Source organism: Nerophis ophidion, linkage group LG20, assembly GCF_033978795.1.
Source record: "Nerophis ophidion isolate RoL-2023_Sa linkage group LG20, RoL_Noph_v1.0, whole genome shotgun sequence".
Classification (NCBI taxonomy): domain Eukaryota; kingdom Metazoa; phylum Chordata; class Actinopteri; order Syngnathiformes; family Syngnathidae; genus Nerophis; species Nerophis ophidion.
The window spans coordinates 39,864,711-39,888,682 of NC_084630.1; the positions used below are offsets into that span (position 1 = coordinate 39,864,711).

Below are 23,972 nucleotides of genomic sequence, written 5' to 3' on the forward strand. Positions count from 1 at the left end.
ATCTCAAATATTCCACCTAAAAAAGGTATGGGGGGAAAATATTGCATATTTTGTGTTTTTTTCCATTCTTTTTTCCTAATGTTGATCTAGAGATTTAAAACTTGAATAATAATGAAAATAGTAATACTGAATAATGACGCATTTTTTATATTTTTTTGGACCAAAACCCTTTGGGGTCCCCGGGATCATAACTGAGTGGAGGCCTAAATGTATATTTTTTTATACATAGATTGGTTTTCAAAATAAAAAAATATGAAAACGGCCCCCGCTTGCTTTGATTTTTCAGTGTGCAGCCCTCAGTGGAAAAAGTTTGGACACCCCTGGTGTAAAACAAAGCCATATTGAAATCCTCTTCTCTGATTGGTCCGTGACATGAACGCCACCAATCACATCAGCGAATGAAGGCGGGGCTACAGTACTGTAGCCGGAAGTACGCGGGCACAGGAAGTACTTTGAATAGTTTGAGCCTCATTACTACTTTAACTACTTTAAATTGACGATAAATGGGACTATTTCATTTTTTTAAAGTAAACTGCATAACACTGTGCTTTGGATTTAGCGACTTCTGAAATGGACCATGTGTATATTTTGTTTAAATGGCAATAATGTATTCATTTTGGCTTAAGACAATTGTTTCAGACAAAAAAAGGGGTGGGACATTATAAAATTTAAATAGAGCAAAAAACTAGTAAAATGGGAAAAACAGAATAAACCAATGTTACAATGTAAAGAGAAAAAGCCGAAATGTTGCTACTAAAAAAATAGAAACAAACGTACAGCACAACCAAACTATCCTGTCAGAACGGTGTAAAACAGGGGTGTCCAAAGTGCGGCCCTCGGGTCATTTTTTTAACGGCCCCACGGCACATTTTAAGAATACAATTGAAAAAATTTAAAAACATAGAAAGTGGTATAAAAGAGCAAACAGGTGAAATGTACCAAAAAATTGTTGTCATGCTTACTCTTAAAGCTGCCATGCAGGCTGTTTCTTTCTTTAGAAAATAATAATGAATCAAAATCAATGTCATTTTGAATTATTGACCTATTCAAGGGTCCAATTACGTCACATTAAATGTTCCACTTTGAAATATTTTTGGGGAAAATGTTACATATTTTGTGTTTTGCCATATAAAAAACTGAGCTGTTTTTTTTTTAAAGAAGAGCCTAAAACATACAAACAAAAATCGTAAACAACAATAAAACTTGAAATTGATGGATGTATGTGAAGTTGATCTCGACATTATTGTGCTAAAAGTAAACAGTAAAAAAAAAAAGCATAACTTATTTTTTTAACACTTTAATGAGTAGGACACTTTTGGATCCCCAATAATTTTAGTGTGATTTGTTTTTAAGTGTTAATTGCTCAAAAAATAATAATGAATCAAAATCCAAAATTAAGGCTCCAATTATTATATAATCTCAAATATTCCACCTAAAAAAGGTATGGGGGAAAATATTGCATATTTTGTGTTTTTTTCCATTCTTTTTTCCTAATGTTGATCTAGAGATTTAAAACTTGAATAATAATGAAAATAGTAATACTGAATAATGACGCATTTTTTATATTTTTTTGGACCAAAACCCTTTGGGGTCCCCGGGATCATAACTGAGTGGAGGCCTAAATGTATATTTTTTTATACATAGATTGGTTTTCAAAATAAAAAAATATGAAAACGGCCCCCGCTTGCTTTGATTTTTCAGTGTGCAGCCCTCAGTGGAAAAAGTTTGGACACCCCTGGTGTAAAACAAAGCCATATTGAAATCCTCTTCTCTGATTGGTCCGTGACATGAACGCCACCAATCACATCAGCGAATGAAGGCGGGGCTACAGTACTGTAGCCGGAAGTACGCGGGCACAGGAAGTACTTTGGAAAGTTTGAGCCTCTTTACGCAGCACATTCAGCAATAATTGCTTTAAATCGACGATAAACGGGAGTATTTATTTTACTTTTTTACAAGTAAACCGTTTAACCTTGTGCTTTGTATTTACCGACTATGTGTATATTTTGTTTACATGGCGAAGTAGCTAGCAAGCTAGCAGCCATTAGCTAGCATCATTGAAGTCACGTGATTTTAATAGTCAGCAAACAGTTTGGTGTTTGTGTGTCTAATTTAATTTTAAACCCCAGGCGTGTCCTTACTTGTGAAGGAGAGGACGAGGAGGTCGTTGTCCACGGCGGCTGCCAGCGCAAATGTGTCCAGCTTCCTTTGTGTCGACATCATACTTGAGTTGAGTGGCCCCCAAAGTTAGTTGAGTGGCCCCCAAAGTCAGCTGAGTGGCCCCCAAAGTCAGTTGAGTGGCCCCCAGAGTCTTCATGCCTTGCTCCTGTGGGGATTGGAGACGATGGATTCGTCCCCTGGTGGTCGTCTTGTACATCCTGTTGCTGCTCGTCGTCCTGCCTCTGTGCGTCTGGGAACTGCAGAAGTCCGAGGTGAGTCCATCACCTGGGCGCGGTGCATGCTGGGGGTTTTATCTTCAAGTCCGAGGTGAGTCTAATCACCTGGGCGCGGTGCATGCTGGGGGTTATATATTCATGCAATACTGCGCAAAATGACTTGTTAAATAATCATTTGTAACCCCCTGCCACATATGTGTCCTTCAATAGTTGTTTGGGCCCCTGCTGATGTTTTTAAGTTTGCCCCTAAGACAGATAAATGCAAGATAAACATTCACTATAATGCCAAAAATAATTGGCCACCTGCCTTGACTCATATGAACTTGAAGTGCCATCCCATTCCTAACCCATAGGGCTCAATCAACATGATGTCAGTCCATTTTGCGGCTATTACAGCTTCAACTCTTCTGGGAAGGCTGTCCACAAGGTTGCGGAGTGTGTTAATGGGAATTTTCCACCATTCTGGTATCATTCAAAGTTAATTTTACCGGAATTAACTCCTGAAAAACAATTCCACACCATTATTCCTCCTCCACCAAATTTCACACTCGGTACAATGCAGTCCCGAATGTGCCGTTTTCCTGGCAACCTCCAAACCCAGACTGATCCATCAGATTGCCAGATGGAAAAGTGTGATTCATCAGTCCAGAGAAGGCATCTCCACTGCTCTAGAGTCCAGCGGCGACATGCTTTAGACCACTGCATCCCACGCTTTGCATTGGACTTGGTGATGTATGGCTTAGATGCAGCTGCTCAGCCATGGAAACCCATTCCATGAAGCTCTCTGCGTACTGTACGTGGGCTAATTGGAAGGTCACATGAAGTTTGGAGCTCTGTAGCAACTGACAGTGCAAATACTTTATGCACAATGCGCTTCAGCATCCACTGACCCCTCTCTTTCAGTTTACATGGCCTACCACTTGGTGGCTGAGTTGCTGTTGTTCCCAAATTCTTCACTTTTCTTATGATAAAGCCGACAGTTGACTTTGGAATATTTAGGAGCGAGGAAATTGCATGACTGCATTTGTTGCTCAGGTCCACATCCTATGACAGTTGCACGCTGGAAATAACTGACAGCGGCCCATTCTTTCACAAATGTTTGTAGAAACAGTGTCCATGCCTAAGTGCTTGATTTTATACACCTGTGGTGATCAGTACACCTGATTCTCATATGGATGGGTGGCCAAATACTTTTGGCAATATAGTGTACAACAAAGGTGTCAAGGTTATTTGGTGACGAACCCCAAGATGCAGAGAAGGAGGCAGGCTTGGAGTGAGAAAACATAATTTTAATATAAAATACTAGAACAAAAAACAAACAAAGGATACAAACAAGAAGCACGCACGTGGGTGGATAAAACTAGGCTACGAACAAACATAAACTGGAAGCAGGGAACAAAAAGCAGTAAGCTACTCAAAGTGACCAAATCTAGCTTACCGCTACACTGCAACGACACGTCAGGAACCACAATACAGAAACGACATGCAATACAATGATCCAGCCCTGACTGGAGGAACCAAGCAGGTAAAATAGGAGCTGGCCGATTGACATCAGGTGTGACCAGATGCCAATCAGCCGCAGCTGAATGAAAACAGGACACAGGGAGACAAACAGGAAGCTGAACCAAAATAAGAGCACTAGACAGGAACTAAGGACAGGAAATACTAAACACACAGAGGAGAAACTAAAACACAAACAAACTGTCAGTGGCAACTCTGACAAAAGGCGTGTATCAAGAAGAAGCACGTCAATATCCTGGACTGACCAAGTGACGAGTCAGTCTCCAGACCTTAATCCCAAAGAAAATCTGAGACTTTGATTTGCCAAGCGACAGCCTCAAAACGTAGAGGTTATTCTGTCCCTCTCCATTAAAAACAACAGCACAAAAATAAATGATAAATGGGTTGTACTTGTATAGTGCTTTTCTACCTTCAAGGTACTCAAAGCGCTTTGACACTACTTCCACATTTACCCATTCACACACACATTCACACACTGATGGAGGGAGCTGCCATGCAAGGTGCTCTACAGCACTCATCAGGAGCAAGGGTGACACAACAGACGTGACGAGGTTGGTACTAGGTACTAGGTGAGGATTGAACCAGGGACCCTCGGGTTGCGCACGGCCACTCTGTTCATTTAAATCAGCAGGGTCTCAAATCACCCTCCACTGTACATTGTCTTATACTGAGATGATTTGGTTGTTACTTTTCTATGTCACAACAGGTGGGTACACACAACAAAGCCTGGTTCATCGCTGGCATATTTGTCTTCATGACCATCCCGATATCGTTGTGGGGCATCCTCCAACATCTGGTTCACTACACTCAGCCTGAGCTCCAGAAACCCATTATTAGGTGAACACCTCAACACGCGCTGAATGTTATCTCCTGGAAATTATTTTGAATTAACATTTCTGTCTTCATGTGAATTGTCTGTAGAATTTTATGGATGGTGCCAATCTACAGTTTGGACAGTGTAAGTTTTTATTTTATTTACAAACAAAATGTGTTCATATGTGTACATACATACATATTCATTCAATGTGTTTTCTTTATTTTCATGACTATTTACATTGTAGATTGTCACAACAAAACTATGAATGAACACATGTGGAGTTACATGCTTAACAAAAAAGGTGGAATAACTGAAAGCTATTTTTTCAATTCTAGTTTCTTCAAAATAGCCACCCTTTGCTCTGATTACTGCTTCGCACACTCTTGGATTTCTCTTTATGAGCCTCAAACACACCTGTGAGGCGAAAACCATTTTAGGTGACTACCTCTTGAAGCCCATCCAGAGAATGCCAAGAGAGTGCAAAGGATTAATCAGAGCAAAGGGTGGCTATTTTGAAGAAACTAGAATATAAAACATCCATCCATGTTCTAACGTTTGTCCCTTTTGGGGTCGCGTTTTCAGTTATTTCACCTTTCTTTGTTAAGTACATAAGTCTGCTAACATTACCTGCACATTACTTTTACATTACCTGCTCTTTTTTTAATTCTAGTTTCTTCAAAATAGCCACCCTTTGCTCTGATTACTGCTTCACACACTCTTGGCTTTCTCTTTATGAGCCTTAAGCACACCTGTGAGGCGAAAACCATTTCAGGTGACTACCTCTTGAAGCCCATCCAGAGAATGCCAAGAGAGTGCAAAGCAGTAATCAGAGCAAAGGGTGGCTATTTTGAAGAAACTTGAATATAAAACATCCATCCATGTTCTATCGCTTGTCCCTTTTGGGGTCGCGTTTTCAGTTATTTCATCTTTCTTTGTTAAGTACATAAGTCTGCTAACATTACCTGCATTACCTGCACATTACTTTTACATTACCTGCTCTTTTTTAATTCTAGTTTCTTCAAAATAGCCACCCTTTGCTCTGATTACTGCTGCACACACTCTTGTTTATTTTTCTATAAGTTTCTAGCACACCTGTGAAGTGAAAATCATTTCAGGTGACTACCTCTTGAAGCCCATCCAGAGAATGCCAAGAGAGTGCAAAGAAGTAATCAGAGCAAAGGGTGGCTATTTTGAAGAAACTAGAATATAAAACATCCATCCATGTTCTAACGTTTGTCCCTTTTGGGGTCGCGTTTTCAGTTATTTCACCTTTCTTTGTTAAGTACATAAGTCTGCTAACATTACCTGCACATTACTTTTACATTACCTGCTCTTTTTTTAATTCTAGTTTCTTCAAAATAGCCACCCTTTGCTCTGATTACTGCTTCACACACTCTTGGCTTTCTCTTTATGAGCCTTAAGCACACCTGTGAGGCGAAAACCATTTCAGGTGACTACCTCTTGAAGCCCATCCAGAGAATGCCAAGAGAGTGCAAAGCAGTAATCAGAGCAAAGGGTGGCTATTTTGAAGAAACTTGAATATAAAACATCCATCCATGTTCTATCGCTTGTCCCTTTTGGGGTCGCGTTTTCAGTTATTTCATCTTTCTTTGTTAAGTACATAAGTCTGCTAACATTACCTGCATTACCTGCACATTACTTTTACATTACCTGCTCTTTTTTAATTCTAGTTTCTTCAAAATAGCCACCCTTTGCTCTGATTACTGCTGCACACACTCTTGTTTATTTTTCTATAAGTTTCTAGCACACCTGTGAAGTGAAAATCATTTCAGGTGACTACCTCTTGAAGCCCATCCAGAGAATGCCAAGAGAGTGCAAAGAAGTAATCAGAGCAAAGGGTGGCTATTTTGAAGAAACTAGAATATAAAACATCCATCCATGTTCTACCGCTTGTCCCTTTTGGGGTCGCGTTTTCAGTTATTTCACCTTTCTTTGTTAAGTACATAAGTCTGCTAACATTACCTGCACATTACTTTTACATTACCTGCTCTTTTTTTAATTCTAGTTTCTTCAAAATAGCCACCCTTTGCTCTGATTACTGCTGCACACACTCTTGTTTATTTTTCTATAAGTTTCTAGCACACCTGTGAAGTGAAAATCATTTCAGGTGGCTACCTCTTGAAGCTCATGGAGAGAATGCCAAGAGTGCGCAAAGCAGTAATCAGAGCAAAAGGTGGCTATTTTGAAGAAACTAGAATATAAAACATCTCTCCATGTTCTACCGTTTGTCCCTTTTGGGGTCGCGTTTTCAGTTATTTCACCTTTCTTTGTTAAGTACATAAGTCTGCTAACATTACCTGCACATTACCTTTACATTACCTGCTACCTTTTTAATTCTAGTTTCTTCTAAATAGCCACCCTTTGCTCTGATTACTGCTTCACACACTCTTGGCTTTCTCTTTATGAGCCTCAAGCACACCTGTTAGGCGAAAACCATTTCAGGTGACTACCTCTTGAAGCCCATCCAGAGAATGCCAAGAGAGTGCAAAGGAGTAATCAGAGCAAAGGGTGGCTATTTTGAAGAAACTAGAATATAAAACATCCATCCATGTTCTAACGTTTGTCCCTTTTGGGGTCGCGTTTTCAGTTATTTCACCTTTCTTTGTTAAGTACATAAGTCTGCTAACATTACCTGCACATTACTTTTACATTACCTGCTCTTTTTTTAATTCTAGTTTCTTCAAAATAGCCACCCTTTGCTCTGATTACTGCTTCACACACTCTTGGCTTTCTCTTTATGAGCCATAAGCACACCTGTGAGGCGAAAACCATTTTAGGTGACTACCTCTTGAAGTCCATCCAGAGAATGCCAAGAGAGTGCAAAGCAGTAATCAGAGCAAAGGGTGGCTATTTTGAAGAAACTTGAATATAAAACATCCATCCATGTTCTATCGCTTGTCCCTTTTGGGGTCGCATTTTCAGTTATTTCACCTTTCTTTGTTAAGTACATAAGTCTGCTAACATTACCTGCACAATACCTTTACATTACCTGCTACCTTTTTAATTCTAGTTTCTTCAAAATAGCCACCCTTTGCTCTGATTACTGCTTCACACACTCTTGGCTTTCTCTTTATGAGCCTCAAGCACACCTGTTAGGCGAAAACCATTTCAGGTGACTACCTCTTGAAGCTCATGGAGAGAAAGCCAAGAGTGTGCAAAGCAGTAATCAGAGCAAAGGGTGGCTATTTTGAAGAAACTAGAATATAAAACATCCATCCATGTTCTACCGCTTGTCCCTTTTGGGGTCGCGTTTTCAGTTATTTCACCTTTCTTTGTTAAGTACATAAGTCTGCTAACATTACCTGCATTACCTGCACATTACTTTTACATTACCTGCTACCTTTTTAATTCTAGTTTCTTCAAAATAGCCACCCTTTGCTCTGATTACTGCTTCACACACTCTTGGCTTTCTCTTTATGAGCCATAAGCACACCTGTGAGGCGAAAACCATTTTAGGTGACTACCTCTTGAAGTCCATCCAGAGAATGCCAAGAGAGTGCAAAGCAGTAATCAGAGCAAAGGGTGGCTATTTTGAAGAAACTTGAATATAAAACATCCATCCATGTTCTATCGCTTGTCCCTTTTGGGGTCGCATTTTCAGTTATTTCACCTTTCTTTGTTAAGTACATAAGTCTGCTAACATTACCTGCACAATACCTTTACATTACCTGCTACCTTTTTAATTCTAGTTTCTTCAAAATAGCCACCCTTTGCTCTGATTACTGCTTCACACACTCTTGGCTTTCTCTTTATGAGCCTCAAGCACACCTGTTAGGCGAAAACCATTTCAGGTGACTACCTCTTGAAGCTCATGGAGAGAAAGCCAAGAGTGTGCAAAGCAGTAATCAGAGCAAAGGGTGGCTATTTTGAAGAAACTAGAATATAAAACATCCATCCATGTTCTACCGCTTGTCCCTTTTGGGGTCGCGTTTTCAGTTATTTCACCTTTCTTTGTTAAGTACATAAGTCTGCTAACATTACCTGCATTACCTGCACATTACTTTTACATTACCTGCTACCTTTTTAATTCTAGTTTCTTCAAAATAGCCACCCTTTGCTCTGATTACTGCTTCACACACTCTTGGCTTTCTCTTTATGAGCCATAAGCACACCTGTGAGGCGAAAACCATTTTAGGTGACTACCTCTTGAAGTCCATCCAGAGAATGCCAAGAGAGTGCAAAGCAGTAATCAGAGCAAAGGGTGGCTATTTTGAAGAAACTTGAATATAAAACATCCATCCATGTTCTATCGCTTGTCCCTTTTGGGGTCGCATTTTCAGTTATTTCACCTTTCTTTGTTAAGTACATAAGTCTGCTAACATTACCTGCACAATACCTTTACATTACCTGCTACCTTTTTAATTCTAGTTTCTTCAAAATAGCCACCCTTTGCTCTGATTACTGCTTCACACACTCTTGGCTTTCTCTTTATGAGCCATAAGCACACCTGTGAGGCGAAAACCATTTTAGGTGACTACCTCTTGAAGTCCATCCAGAGAATGCCAAGAGAGTGCAAAGCAGTAATCAGAGCAAAGGGTGGCTATTTTGAAGAAACTTGAATATAAAACATCCATCCATGTTCTATCGCTTGTCCCTTTTGGGGTCGCATTTTCAGTTATTTCACCTTTCTTTGTTAAGTACATAAGTCTGCTAACATTACCTGCACAATACCTTTACATTACCTGCTACCTTTTTAATTCTAGTTTCTTCAAAATAGCCACCCTTTGCTCTGATTACTGCTTCACACACTCTTGGCTTTCTCTTTATGAGCCTCAAGCACACCTGTTAGGCGAAAACCATTTCAGGTGACTACCTCTTGAAGCTCATGGAGAGAAAGCCAAGAGTGTGCAAAGCAGTAATCAGAGCAAAGGGTGGCTATTTTGAAGAAACTAGAATATAAAACATCCATCCATGTTCTACCGCTTGTCCCTTTTGGGGTCGCGTTTTCAGTTATTTCACCTTTCTTTGTTAAGTACATAAGTCTGCTAACATTACCTGCATTACCTGCACATTACCTTTACATTACCTGCTACCTTTTTAATTCTAGTTTCTTCAAAATAGCCACCCTTTGCTCTGATTACTGCTCCACACCCTCTTTGTTTTCTCTCTATGAGTTTCTAGCACACCTGTGAAGTGAAAATCATTTCAGGTGACTACCTCTTGAAGCTCATGGAGAGAAAGCCAAGAGTGTGCAAAGCAGTAATCAGAGCAAAGGGTGGCTATTTTGAAGAAACTAGAATATAAAACATCCATCCATGTCCTACCGTTTGTCCCTTTCTGGGTCGCGTTTTTAGTTATTTCACCATTTTTTGTTAAGCACATAATTCCACGTTTTCATTCATAGTTTTGATGTAACAATCTACAATGTAAATAGTCATGAAAATAAAGAAAAACACATTGAATGAGAAGGCGTGTCCAAACTTTTGGCCTGTACTGTACATACAGTATATATACATATGCATGTATGTATATATATATATATATATATTATATATACATATATTTGGTCCTATATTTACACTTATTTTTTTAAATAAAATGTAGTGGATTGCGCTGAAATATCCCAGCATTGCCATTTACGTGGACACGTGCAGAGAGTGCTACGAGGCCTACGTCATCTACAACTTCCTGACCTTCCTGCTCAACTACCTGGAGAATCAGTACCCCAGCCTGGTGATGATGCTGGAGGTCCAGGAGCAGCAGAAGCATCTTCCTCCTCTCTGCTGCTGCCCGCCCTGGCCCATGGGAGAGTGAGTGGGTTTTGTTTACATTCTTCTGTTGTCTTCATGTCCCTTCATTTCTGTCGCGGTTTTTTGATTGAATCACAGAACAGGAAACTGGCCGCTCTTTTTATGTCAGCGCCGATAATTGGTCGGTGTTTAAGTCGGTCTTAAGAACGGAGCGACCGATTAGGTGCACTTGAGGTGCTTACGACATTGCATTTAGCTTGTGTTCAATGAATGAATAACTTTGTGTTGGATGTTGGCACCACTTTTGTCATTTATTTCCCATCTCCTTTCCTTCAAAGGGTTTTACTTTTAAGGTGCAAGCTGGGAGTGCTGCAATACACCGTGGTTAGACCTGTCACCACTGTCATCGCTCTGTAAGTCGTTCCTCTTAAGTGTGTTTGACCAGAGTGAGTGTGTTGCATGCTTTTCCTAGTTAGTAGTACAGCTCGCAGATCTTTTTATTACATGAGCATTTTGACCCTTGAACACGCTTGTACGCTTCGCTTCTCTCAATGTATGCATTTTGTTGCATTAAACCAGTTTCACTTTCAGTTTTGATCTTTTGAAAAATGACTGGCTGTGTTTGGTCGGCTTGTAGTTTATTTTACTGTCTGTGTACGACTAATTCAGAGTGCGGACAGTCCGTGTCTGTAAAAGTCTTCTCCTCCCACTGTTGTATTTATAAAAAAATTAATAAATTAAAATCTCCTTTAGTTAAAAAAAAAAAGTTATTACAGAAGACTTTGCAGCATCGCGTGGACATCGGGGGCGGTACCTCTGGATTGGCAGACCGGGGTGGTGGTTCCTCTCTTTAAGAAGGGGGACCGGAGGTTGTGTTCCAACTATCGTGGGATCACACTCCTCAGCCTTCCCGGTAAGGTTTATTCAGGTGTACTGGAGAGGAGGCTACGCCGGATAGTCCAACCTCGGATTCAGGAGGAACAGTGTGGTTTTGGTCCTGGTGGTGGAACTGTGGACCAGCTCTATACTCTCGGCAGGGTTCTTGAGGGTGCATGGGAGTTTGCCCAACCAGTCTACATGTGCTTTGTGGACTTGGAGAAGGCATTGGACCGTGTCCCTCGGGAAGTCCTGTGGGGAGTGCTCAAAGAGTATGGGGTATCGGACTGTCTTATTGTGGCGGTCCGTTCCCTGTATGATCAGTGCCAGAGCTTGGTCCGCATTGCTGGCAGTAAGTCGGACACATTTCCAGTGAGGGTTGGACTCCGCCAAGGCTGTCCTTTGTCACCGATTCTGTTCATAACTTTTATGGACAGAATTTCTAGGCGCAGTCAAGGCGTTGAGGGGTTCCGGTTTGGTAACCGCAGGATTAGGTCTCTGCTTTTTGCAGATGATGTGGTCCTGATGGCTTCATCTGACCGGGATCTTCAGCTCTTACTGGATCGGTTCGCAGCCGAGTGTGAAGCGACCGGAATGAGAATCAGCACCTCCAAGTCCGAGTCCATGGTTCTCGCCCGGAAAAGGGTGGAATGCCATCTCCGGGTTGGGGAGGAGACCCTGCCCCAAGTGGAGGAGTTCAAGTACCTAGGAGTCTTGTTCACGAGTGAGGGAAGAGTGGATCGTGAGATTGACAGGCGGATCGGTGCGGCGTCTTCAGTAATGCGGACGTTGTACCGATCCGTTGTGGTGAAGAAGGAGCTGAGCCGGAAGGCAAAGCTCTCAATTTACCGGTCGATCTACGTTCCCATCCTCACCTATGGTCATGAGCTTTGGGTCATGACCGAAAGGATAAGATCACGGGTACAAGCGGCCCAAATGAGTTTCCTCCGCCGGGTGGTGGGTCTCTCCCTTAGAGATCGGGTGAGAAGCTCTGTCATCCGGGAGGAACTCAAAGTAAAGCCACTGCTCCTCCACATGGAGAGGAGCCAGATGAGGTGGTTCGGGCATCTGGTCAGGATGCCACCCGAACGCCTCCCTAGGGAGGTGTTTAGGGCACGTCCAACCGATAGGAGGCCACGGGGAAGACCCAGGACACGTTGGGAAGACTATGTCTCCCGGCTGGCCTGGGAACGCCTCGGGATCCGCCGGGAAGAGCTAGACGAAGTGGCTGGGGAGAGGGAAGTCTGGGTTTCCCTGCTTAGGCTGCTGCCCCCGCGACCCGATCTCGGATAAGCGGAAGATGATGGATGGAAGAAGTCCTGGCCAACAGGCAGCAAAAGATACAGTTACATAAAAATACACATGAAGAAAAACAGTTACAATTCAAAAAGGTCATCACAAGTGCTCTCAATCAGGACTTAAAAGCGTTCAAAGAAAGAAGTTTGGTAAAAAAAAAAACATCATTTTAAAGTGACTCAGGCTGTGGCTATTGATTATATTAATAATCAGTAATCTATTGATTAGTTTGTTCCATTAATCGAGTAAATCGGATACAACACACTTTACAGCCTCAAAGCGTGTTTTAGGGTAAATAAATCATTTTGTACTTGCTGTAACCTTCATTATCTTCCATTTACCTTATTTTACTTTTGATCTCCCTTTGCTTTCTAATGACCTTCTTGTACCTTCTAGGTACCTGATTTTATCTTTTATTTACCTTCTGTCAGCTTCTATTTATCTCCCTTTGGCTTCGAATGACCTTCTTTTACCTTCTATGTACCTGATTTTACCTTTTATTTATCTTCAATCAGCTTCTATTTATCTCCCTTTGCCTTGTAATGACATTCTTTTACTTTCCATGTACCTGATTTTACCTTTTATTTATCTTCAATCAGCTTCTATTTATCTCCCTTTGGCTTCCATTTCTTTCTTTTTTTACCTTCTTTTACTCACCTTCTATTTAACTTGTTTACCTTCTTTCACCTGTTATTTACATTCTATTTAACTTGTTTACCTGCTTTTACCTTTTAGTCCTTCTTTTACCTCGTATTTGTATCTGCTGCTTTAATGTCTTTAATGTCGTCTGTGTTCTTTGATGTTTGATGTTTTCCTCTTACACACATGGAAGAGGGATGTGTACCATGGTTATGAGTTGTTTTATTTATTAGTTTTTTTCCCTTGGCCTCAGTCTGAATTGAATTGAATTATATTTTATATAGCGCTTTTTCTCTAGTGACTCAAAGCGCTTTACATAGTGAAACCCAATATCTAATGTTTACATTTAAACCAGTGTGGGTGGCACTGGGAGCAGGTGGGTAAAGTGTCTTGCCCAAGGACACAACGGCAATGACTAGGATGGCTGAAGCGGGTATCGAACCTGCAACCTTCAAGTTGCTGGCCCGGCCGCTCTACCAACCGAGCTATACCGTCTGCACCTCCTCTCCAGGGCCCAGGCAAAGACCGATTTTTTAAATTTTATTTTAATCTTCTATTCCCCCCCCCCCCTTTGTTTACCTGTATGTCATCTTTTTTGTAAGGGGCGCTGGAAGCCGGCAGACCCGTCAGCGATCCTGTTCTGTCTCCCTGTAATGTTTGTCTAAACTTGAATGGGATTGTGCTGAAAATATTTAACTTGTTTACCTTATTTCACCTTCAATTAACCTTTTGTTTTATTTAACAATCTATTTAACTTGTTTGACCTTTGTTTACCTTCTATTTACCTATTTTAACCTTTTGTCGACCTTTTAACATTTTACTTTTACCTTATTTACCTTCTTTTACCATCTTTTACTTTCTTTTATGAGGTCTGGATTGCATTAATTTGTGTTAGTTACTCTCCGTAAACGATGAATCAAAGCAACAGAATATAAAGCGAAGCTATTTTCTAAATGAAATAAATACGGTAATCAAATAATCGTCGCAGCCCTAAAAGTGATTTTAATTTCAGCTGCAATAACACTCCACCTCCCTCTTTTAATTACCATCGTACATTCCTTCCGAAGGAATATAAAAAGCACAAGCTATAAAAGCAGTGGTGTCCAATATGTTTGGACAATTGGCCAGCGACACATCCTAGTACAGTAATAAACTCTGAAGACAAATGTTTCCTTGTCCAGTCATATAAACCTTCATCTTGCCCCCACCAACCTACATGCCACCCCTGTTGATTTTAAAATCCTGTCCTTGTGGCCCCAATATTGTCTCTTAAAGGCCTACTGAAAGCCACTACTAGTGACCACGCAGTCTGATAGTTTATATATCAATGATGAAATATTAACATTGCAACACATGCCAATACGGCCGCTTTAGTTTACTAAATTGCAATTTGAAATTTCCCGCAAAGTATCCTGTTGAAAACGTCGCGGAATGATGACACCTGCATTTGACGTCACCGGTTGTAGCGGACATTATTTTCTAGCCCGATCCAAGCTATAAGTAGTCTGCTTTAATCGCATAATTCCACAGTATTCTGGACATCTGTGTTGCTGAGACTTTTGCAATTTGTTCAATTAATAATGGAGAAGTCAAAGTAGAAAGATGGAGGTGGGAAGCATTTAGCTTTTAGCCACACAAACACAGCCGGTGTTTCCTTGTTCAAAATTCCCAAAGATGAAGCTTTACTATGGATCAGAGCAGTCAAGCGAACATGGATCCCGACTACATGTTAACCGGCAGTTTTCGGTGAGAAAATTATGGCAATAAGTCGCCTCTTACCGGAGACATCAAGCGGAGCTTCCGTCCTGCTGCAGCCGCCGTGACTTCCCTCAGAGACTCTGGCGTCAACACACCCGTGGCCACACCCCTCCGACTTTCAGGTACTATTTAATCTCATTAAAAGACTAGCAACACAATAGCAGATAAGGGATTTCCCAGAAATATCCTAGTAAATGTGTCTAAAAACATCTGAATCGCTCCCACTGCAATCGCCTTTTTTTTTCTAGTCCTTCACTCTAAATTTCCTCATCCACCGATCTTTCATCCTCGCTCAAATTAATGGGGAAATCGTCGCTTTCTCGGTCCGAATCGCTCTCGCTGCTGGTGGCCATGATTGTAAACAATGTTCAGATGTGAGGAGCTCCACAACCCGTGACGTCACGCGCACATCGTCTGCTACTTCCGGTACAGGCAAGGCTTTTTTATTAGCGACCAGAAGTTGCCAACTTTATCGTGGATGTTCTCTACTCAATCCTTTCAGCAAAAAGATGGCAATATGGCGAAATGATGAAGTATGACACATAGAATGGACCTGCTATCCCCGTTTAAATAAGAACATCTCATTTCAGTAGGCCTTTAACAAGACGTAATAATAATAATTTCCAGATGCTGTAGTCCCTTTTGCGAGGTACTGAACGACTCTGTTGCGTGACTCAAGTCCTGGTTTGTCTTTTTGTAGGATCTGCCAGCTGTGCGGCGTGTACGACGAAGGCAACTTTAGCTCTACTAACGCCTGGACGTACCTGGTTATTTTCAACAACATGTCGCAGCTGGTGAGTTACAGTAGCAGTGTGTGTGTGTGTGTGTGTGTTATTGTGTAAATAGCAGCTGTCTTCTGTCCCTTCAGTTTGCCATGTACTGCCTGGTGCTGTTCTACAGGGCTCTGCGAGAGGAGCTGCGTCCCATCCAACCGGTGGGCAAATTCCTGTGTGTCAAAATGGTGGTCTTTGTCTCCTTCTGGTAAAATGCCGCTTTCTTTTCGCTTAAAAACCTAAATGGTACGATTAGCCTGAGAGCAAAATGAAACAAACATCACTTTTCCCACAGGCAAGCTGCGCTCATTGCTTTACTGGTCAAAGTGGGCGTCATCTCGGAGAAACGCACCTGGGACTGGCAGAGTGTCGAGGCGGTCGCTACGGGACTACAGGCAAGTGTCAGGACAACTACCCGGATGTCGGTGCAAATCTGGATTAAAGTGCCATTAAAATCTCTAAAAAGCCTTTATTGGCCACATGCGTGGACAGCAAATTTTAGCTCTTATTTCAATCAATCAATCAATGTTTGTTTATATAGCCCTAAATCACAAGTGTCTCAAAGGGCTGCACAAGTCACAACGACATCCGCGGATCAGCGCCCACATAAGGGCAAGGAAAAACTCACAACCCAGAGGGACGTCCATGAGGATGACAATGAGAAACCTTGGAGAGGACCACAAATGTGGGTAACCCCCCCTCTAGGGCAGACCGGATGCAATGGACGTCGAGTGGGTCTAACATAATATTGTGAAACTCCAGTCCTTAGTTGCTCTAACATTATACTGACAGTTCAGTCCATAGTGGATCTAACGTAATATTGTGAGAGTCCAGTCCATAGTGGATCTAACATAATATTGTGAAATTCCAGTCCTTAGTTGCTCTAACATAATAGTGACAGTTCAGTCCATAGTGGATCTAACATAATAGTGTGAGAGTCCAGTCCATAGTGGATCTAACATAATAGTGACAGTTCAGTCCATAGTGGATCTAACATAATAGTGTGAGAGTCCAGTCCATAGTGGATCTAACATAATAGTGTGAGAGTCCAGTCCATAGTGGATCTAACATAATAGTGTGAGAGTCCAGTCCATAGTGGATCTAACATAATAGTGTGAGAGTCCAATCCATAGTGGATCTAACAAAATAGTGTGAGTCCAGTCCATAGTGGATCTAACATAATAGTGAGAGAGTCCAGTCCATAGTGGATCTAACATTATAGTGAAAGTTTAGTCCATAATGGATCTAACATAATAGTGAAAGTCCAGTCCATAGTGGATCTAACATAATAGTGTGAGAGTCCAGTCCACAGTGGATCTAACATAATAGTGTGAGAGTCCAGTCCATAGTGGATCTAACATAATAGTGAGAGTCCAGTCCATAGTGGATCTAACATAATAGTGAGAGTGCAGTCCATAGTGGATCTAACATAATAGTGAGAGTCCAGTCCATAGTGGATCTAACATAATAGTGAGAGTGCAGTCCATAGTGGATCTAACATAATAGTGAGAGTCCAGTCCATAGTGGATCTAACATAATAGTGTGAGTCCAGTCCATAGTGGATCTAACATAATAGTGTGAGAGTCCAGTCCATAGTGGATCTAACAATATAGTGACAGTCCAGTCCATAGTGGATATAATAGTGACAGTCCAGTCCATAGTGGATCTAACATAATAGTAAGAGTCCAGTCCATAGTGGATCTAACATAATAGTGACAGTCCAGTCCATAGTGGGGCCAGCAGGAGACCATATTTCCAAAATTGTGTATACTGCTGAATTGGGGTCTTATGGCCACTTATGTGGACACTTATATTGCCATCTGGTGGTGTCAGAAGAGTATAACATACAATGGAATTTGGAAAACAAAAGTGTAAAAATGAGACTTAGAATGTCACTAAACATGAAGTACACGTTTGTGTACTTATGGACTAGGCACATCATGTCAAAAGATGATTCTTAGTTGTTATTCTAATTAAGGTCCAATAAGCCCAAATAGCAAAGAGAAATAAATAAAAAAACATGTAAACAAACAGCTTGGGCCTTAAGAGGTTAATTTGTCCAGGTCTGTCTTAGGCACACGTAATAAATTGGAATGTTTTGGAGTTGTGAATTAGTGAATTATATTTATATAGCGCTTTTCTCGAGTGACTCAAAGCGCTTTACATAGTGAAACCCAATATCTAAGTTACATTTAAAGCAGTGTGGGTGGCACTGGGAGCAGGTGGGTAAAGTGTCTTGCCCAAGGACACAACGGCAGTGACTAGGATGGCGGAAGCGGGAATCGAACCTGCAACCCTCAAGTTGCTGGCACGGCCGCTCTACCAACTGAGCTATGCCGAGTTAAATTAACCACAACATTAGCGCCACATAAAACATGTCAAGACTGGTGCCACCTTTCAGAAAAAAAAAATATTCTAAAAACAGCTCAAAGCCTTTCCAGCTGTTGACTGATGTACAATATACATGTTTAAATCACTTTTACTGAATACAAATAGCTCCAAATATCAGTTATCTTTGACTGCTAGTAATCGGTATCGGTCCTGAAAAACCTGCACCTTGTGGAAGAAAGTGTACAACGTGGTTGTTCTCCTCACCCTTTCAGGACTTTGTCATATGTGTGGAGATGTTCCTGGCGGCCATCGCCCACCACTTCAGCTTCACCTACAAGCCTTACATCCAGGAGGCCGAGGAGGGCTCGTGCTTCGACTCCTTCATGGCCATGTGGGACATCTCGGACGTGCGGGCCGACATCTCGGAGCAAGTCCGCAATGTTGGTGCGTGACTCTTCATCTTGTGTTTCTTACCTTTTGAACTTCTCAGGCTGACGCACTTGGATATGGAAACTATTTACCCATTAATCAATCAACCCTAATGAGGATTATAGACAATGGAATTATAAACAGAACTATCTCAGAAAATTAGAATATTGTGATAAAGTCCTTTATTTTCTGTAATGCAACTAAAAACATAAACGTTTCCATATGAGTTGGGAAATTGTGTTAGATGTAAATATAAACAGAATACAATGATTTGCAAATCCTTTTCAAGCCATATTCAGTTGAATATGCTACAAAGACAACATATTTGATGTTCAAACTCATGAACTTTTTGTTATTTGCAAATAATCATTAACTTAAGAATTTGATGCCAGCAACACGTGACAAAGAAGGTGGCAATAAATACTGATAAAGTTGAGGAATGCTCATCAAACACTTATTTTGGAACATCCCACAGGTGTGCAGGCTAATTGGGAACAGGTGGGTGCCATGATTGGGTATAAAAACAGCTTCCCCAAAAAATGCTCAGTCTTTCACAAGAAAGGATGGGGCGAGGGTCACCACTTTGTCCACAACTGTGTGAGCAAATAGTCAAACAGTTTAAGAACAACCTTTCTCAAAGTGCAATTGCAAGAAATTTAGGGATTTCAACATCTACGCTCCATAATATCATCAAAAGGTTCAGAGAATCTGGAGAAATCACTCCACGTAAGCAACATGGCCGGAAACCAACATTGAATGACCGTGACCTTTGATCCCTCAGAGGGCACTGTATCAAAAACCAACATCAATCTCTAAAGGATATCACCACATGGCCTCAGGAACACTTCAGAAAACCGCTGTCACTAAATACAGTTGGTCGCTACATCTGTAAGCGCAAGTTAAAGCTCTACCATGCAAAGCTTAAGCCATTTATCAACAACATCCAGAAATGCCGCCGGCATCTCTGGGCCTGAGATCATCTAAGATGGACTGATGCAAAGTGGAAAAGTGTTCTATGGGCTGACGAGTCCACATTTTAAATTGTTTTTGGAAATATTCCATATTGTGTCATACAGACCAAAGGGGAAGCGAACCATCCAGACTGTTATTGACACAAAGTTGAAAAGCCAGCATCTGTGATGGTATGGGGGTGCATTAGTGCCCAAGGCATGGGTAACTTACACATCTGTGAAGGCACCATTAATGTTGAAAGGTACATACAGCTTTTGGAACAAAATATGCTACCATCTAAGCGGCGTCTTTTTCATGGACGCCCCTGCTTGTTTCAGCAAGACAATGCCAAGCCACATTCAGCACGTGTTACAACAGCGTGGCTTCGTAAAAAAAGAGTGTGGGTACTTTCCTGGCCCGCCTGCAGTCCAGACCTGTCTCCCATGGAAAATGTGTGGCGCATTATGAAGCGTAAAATACGACAGCGGAGACCCTGGACTGTTGAACGACTGAAGCTCTACATAAAACAAAAATGTGGAAGAATTCCACTTTCAAAGCTTCAACAATTAGTTTCCTCAGTTCCCAAACGTTTATTGAGTGTTGTTATAAGAAAAGGTGATGTAACACAGTGGTGAACATGCCCTTTCCCAACTACTTTGGCACGTGTTGCAGCCATGAAATTCTAAGATTATGAGTTTGAACATCAAACATATTGTCTTTGTAGCATATTCAACTGAATATGGGTTGAAAAGGATTTGAAAATCATTGAATTCCGTTTATATTTAAATCTAACACAATTTCCCAGCTCATATGGAAAAGGGGTTTGTAGGTCACACACAGGCATCCTCCATGAAGGGATACACTCCTACCAGGAGGATAGTCATACTCGTTCGAGTGACCGCCGATGAGTTACAGCTATTAGAGAGCAGGAAAAAAGCCGCTTTTGACCGCCAAAAAACGTGAAAACAAATACTTTTTTGACTTCATTTACAGGCAGGACAGTCATGGGTCGCCCCAGGAGCTCTTATTTTGGCGAGGCGCAGAGCAACGGAGAGCGCTCGGGCCTCCTCTCCTCGTCGGCCTCTCAAGACGCCGTTGCGGAGGTGGCTTCCGATCCGGTGACGCCCAAGGGGAACTACCAGGGCATGGGGAGCACGCAGACGCCGCACTCTGTGTCGGCCCCCGCCGGGCTAAGCCACGCCCACTGGGACCAAGGAGACGAGGCTGAAGAACATGTCGCCCATAACGACGGAAGCAAAGAGCCGGAAGACGCAGACTTGATCGTTATCACTTAGCGTATGATGTCATCACTTCGCGTATGATGTCATGACTTGATGACACGCGTGGGCGGGACCCAGTGACGGAACTTGTTTGTTTCCAGGTCTCTTGCCAACAGCTGGAAGAATGTTCCTGAAGGCACGACTACACGCGTACCAGCCGCAGCAAATATTAACGCAATGCAAGAAAATATGGGTGATGACTATTTTTGAATAATCATAAGAATATCAATAGAGTATTAAAATAGCAGAAATGTACATTCACATCACGGGGATGAATGTTTTGTCAATTCTGGGCCTTATTTGAACGGTACTTTTTATATTGTGCATTCATTAGTAAGGGTGTGAATCTTTGGGCATCGAACAATTCGATCTGACACCGATTCCTGCACTGAACATTTGATTCAGAATCCATACAACGCGATTCTTAATTCAAACCGATTCTTACAATGTATTATTTGGTATTATAATTATGATGAAACTTTTTCAAAACAGGTTAGAAAAGTTATGTTTGGTTGCATGCAGATGACATATAAACTTATTGATTATTGTTACAAAAAACACACATAATAAAAAAAATATTATATATACATATATATGTATATATATATACATATATATATATATATATATATATATATATATATATATATATATAATCTGGGAAGGATGTCCACAAGGTTGCAGAGTGTGTTTATAGGAATTTTCCGTCATTATTCCATTCGCGCATTGTTGATGTTGGTGGAGAAGCCCTGGCTCTCAGTCTCCGTTTTAATTCATCCCAAAGGTTTTTCATTCGGGTTCAGGTCAAGACTCTGTGCAGGCCAGTCAAGTTCATCCACAGCAGACTCTTGTCATCCATGTCTTTATGGACCTTGCTTTGTGCAATGGTGCACAGTCATGTTGTAAGAGGAAGGGGGCCCCGCTCCAAACTGTTCCCACAAGGTTGGGAGAATGGAATTGTCCAAAAATGTTTTGGAATCCTGGAGCATTCAAAGTTCCTTTCACTGGAACTAAGGGTCCAAGCGTAATTCCTGAAAAACAACCCCACACCATATTTCCTCCTCCACCAAATTTCACACTCTGCACAATGCAGTCCGGAATGTACCGTTTTCCTGGTAACCTCCAAACCCAGACTGGTCCATCCGATTGCCAGATGGAAAAGCGTGATTCATCAGTCCAGAGAAGGCATCTCCACTGCTCTAGAGTCCGGAGTCCAATGCTTTGCATTGGACTTGGTGATGTATGGCTTAGATGAAGCTGCCCGGCCATGGAAACCCATTCCATGAAGCTCTCTGCGTACTGTATGTGGGCTAATTGGAAGGTCACGTGAAGTTTGGAGCTCTCTAGTAACTGTGCAGAAAGTCGGCGATCACTTTGCACTATTCCCTTCAGCAACTGCTGACCCCTCTCTTTTATTTTACGTGGCCTACCAATTCGTGGCTGGGTTGCTGTTGTTCCCAAACTCTTCCATTTTCTTATATTAAAGCCAACAGTTGACTTTGGAATATTTAGGAGCGGGGAAATTTCACAACTGGGTTTGTTGCACAGGTTGCATGCTATGACAGTTCCATGCTGGAAATCACTGAAAGCAACCCATTCTTTCACAAATGTTTGTAGAAACAGTCTCTGTGCCGAAGTGCTTGATTTTATACACTGGGCCAAGTCATTAGGACACCAAATACTTTTGGCAATATCGTGTGTGTATGTATGTATGTATATATATATATATATGTATTTTCGTATATATAATGTATACATATATATGTGTGTATGTATGTATATAATTTTTATTTACATATATATGTATGTATATATATATATATACGCACATATATATGTGTGTATGTATATATATATGTATGTATATATACACGTGTGTGTGTGTGTGTGTGTATATATATGAATGTATATATATATATACATACAAACATATATACACATATATGTATATACATATATATATATATACACACATATATATATATACATACAAATATGTATATATCATTTACACATATATATATATATATATATATATATATATATTTTAAATGTATATATTTTATTTTTGAAAATTATGAATTGATGTAGAATCAGGATGATTAAGAATTGCAATTTGGATGTGAATGGATTATAGAATGTTGAATATTGTACATGTGAGGCCATGATGAGTGTGTGTAAACACCTGACCTGGACTGCAATCAGTGGACAGTGTAAAAGTACGCCCTCAACACTAAAGTTTGTATAAATTCTGTGACACACTTTCTTAGTTTGTTGCTTAGTGCTGAGACATCTTTGTCCTCAGCCATTGAATGTTACTGACCTGCAGGGATGTTGTGTTACTCATTCTTCTATTTCTGTGCTTTATTTTCTACAATAAAACTGACTTGAAAACAAACACCTAAGTTGTCCCTTTAGTGGCAGTGTCGTGTATCACACCTGCACAGGTGACCTGGTCACTCCACGGCGGCGGTGATGGAGATGGTGCTGTTGTGCAGCTTGACCGCCAGGCGCACCGGCTGTCCCGCCCTGACGTCCAGCGGCTGCTGCAGCACCACGGCGGCCTGCTTCCAGTGAGAGTGTGGACTGAGGGTGCTGACGCTCACCTCCTCGTCCAGGAAGATGTGGTACCAGAAGGGGATGGCCGTGATTCTGCCTGATGAAGTGGTCCGGACCTGGAGAGCAGCACGGTACCTCTTTTACTACACTTTACTGGCAGAATATCTTCTCTGCCTTATTTGATACTTCCTGTGGAGCTGACAAGTACAATACTGTATTTCCTTGCCTGTGTGGATTACTTTGGTTTGTTTTCTACTTCCTGTGTGGTTTACTTTGGTTTGTTATCTGTTTTCTACTTCCTGTGTGACTTACTTTGGTTTGTTTTCTACTTCCTGTGTGGATTACTTTGGTTTGTTATCTGTTTTCTACTTCCTGTGTGACTTACTTTGGTTTGTTATCTGTTTTCTACTTCCTGTGTGGATTACTTTTGTTTCTCATTTCTTTTCTACTTCCTGTGTGGATTACTTTTGTTTGTCATCTTGATTTATTTTTCCTTTGTGTGTGTGATTTTGGTTTGTTATTTGTTTTCTACTTTATCTGCTTACTTTGGTTTGTTATCTGTTTTCTACTTCCTGTGTGGATTACTTTGGTTTGTTATTAGTTTTCTACTTCCTGTGTGGATTACTTTGGTTTGT

The 23,972-nt window shown here is 41.2% G+C and overlaps 2 protein-coding genes across 3 annotated transcripts in view; one reads left to right on the forward strand and one right to left on the reverse strand.

The window, feature by feature from the left end:
* Positions 1-1,839: 1,839 nt before the first annotated feature.
* Positions 1,840-23,176, forward strand: LOC133539126 (transmembrane protein 184C-like). Its single transcript, XM_061881219.1, has 10 exons — positions 1,840-2,432; positions 4,624-4,754; positions 4,839-4,875; positions 10,300-10,505; positions 10,784-10,858; positions 15,715-15,808; positions 15,883-15,995; positions 16,083-16,182; positions 18,391-18,562; positions 20,492-23,176. The coding sequence occupies exons 1-10, from the start codon at positions 2,316-2,318 to the stop codon at positions 20,791-20,793; spliced, it is 1,347 nt and encodes a 448-aa protein (XP_061737203.1). The 5' UTR covers positions 1,840-2,315; the 3' UTR covers positions 20,794-23,176.
* Positions 21,398-23,972, reverse strand: part of LOC133539124 (protein arginine N-methyltransferase 9-like) — a 39,722-nt gene continuing 37,147 nt past the window's right edge. For both annotated transcript variants that reach the window (XM_061881216.1, XM_061881217.1), the window contains exon 13: positions 21,398-23,453. In XM_061881216.1, the coding sequence (XP_061737200.1) occupies positions 23,235-23,453 (219 nt within the window). In that variant the 3' untranslated portion in view covers positions 21,398-23,234. The remainder of the gene's footprint in view (positions 23,454-23,972) is intronic.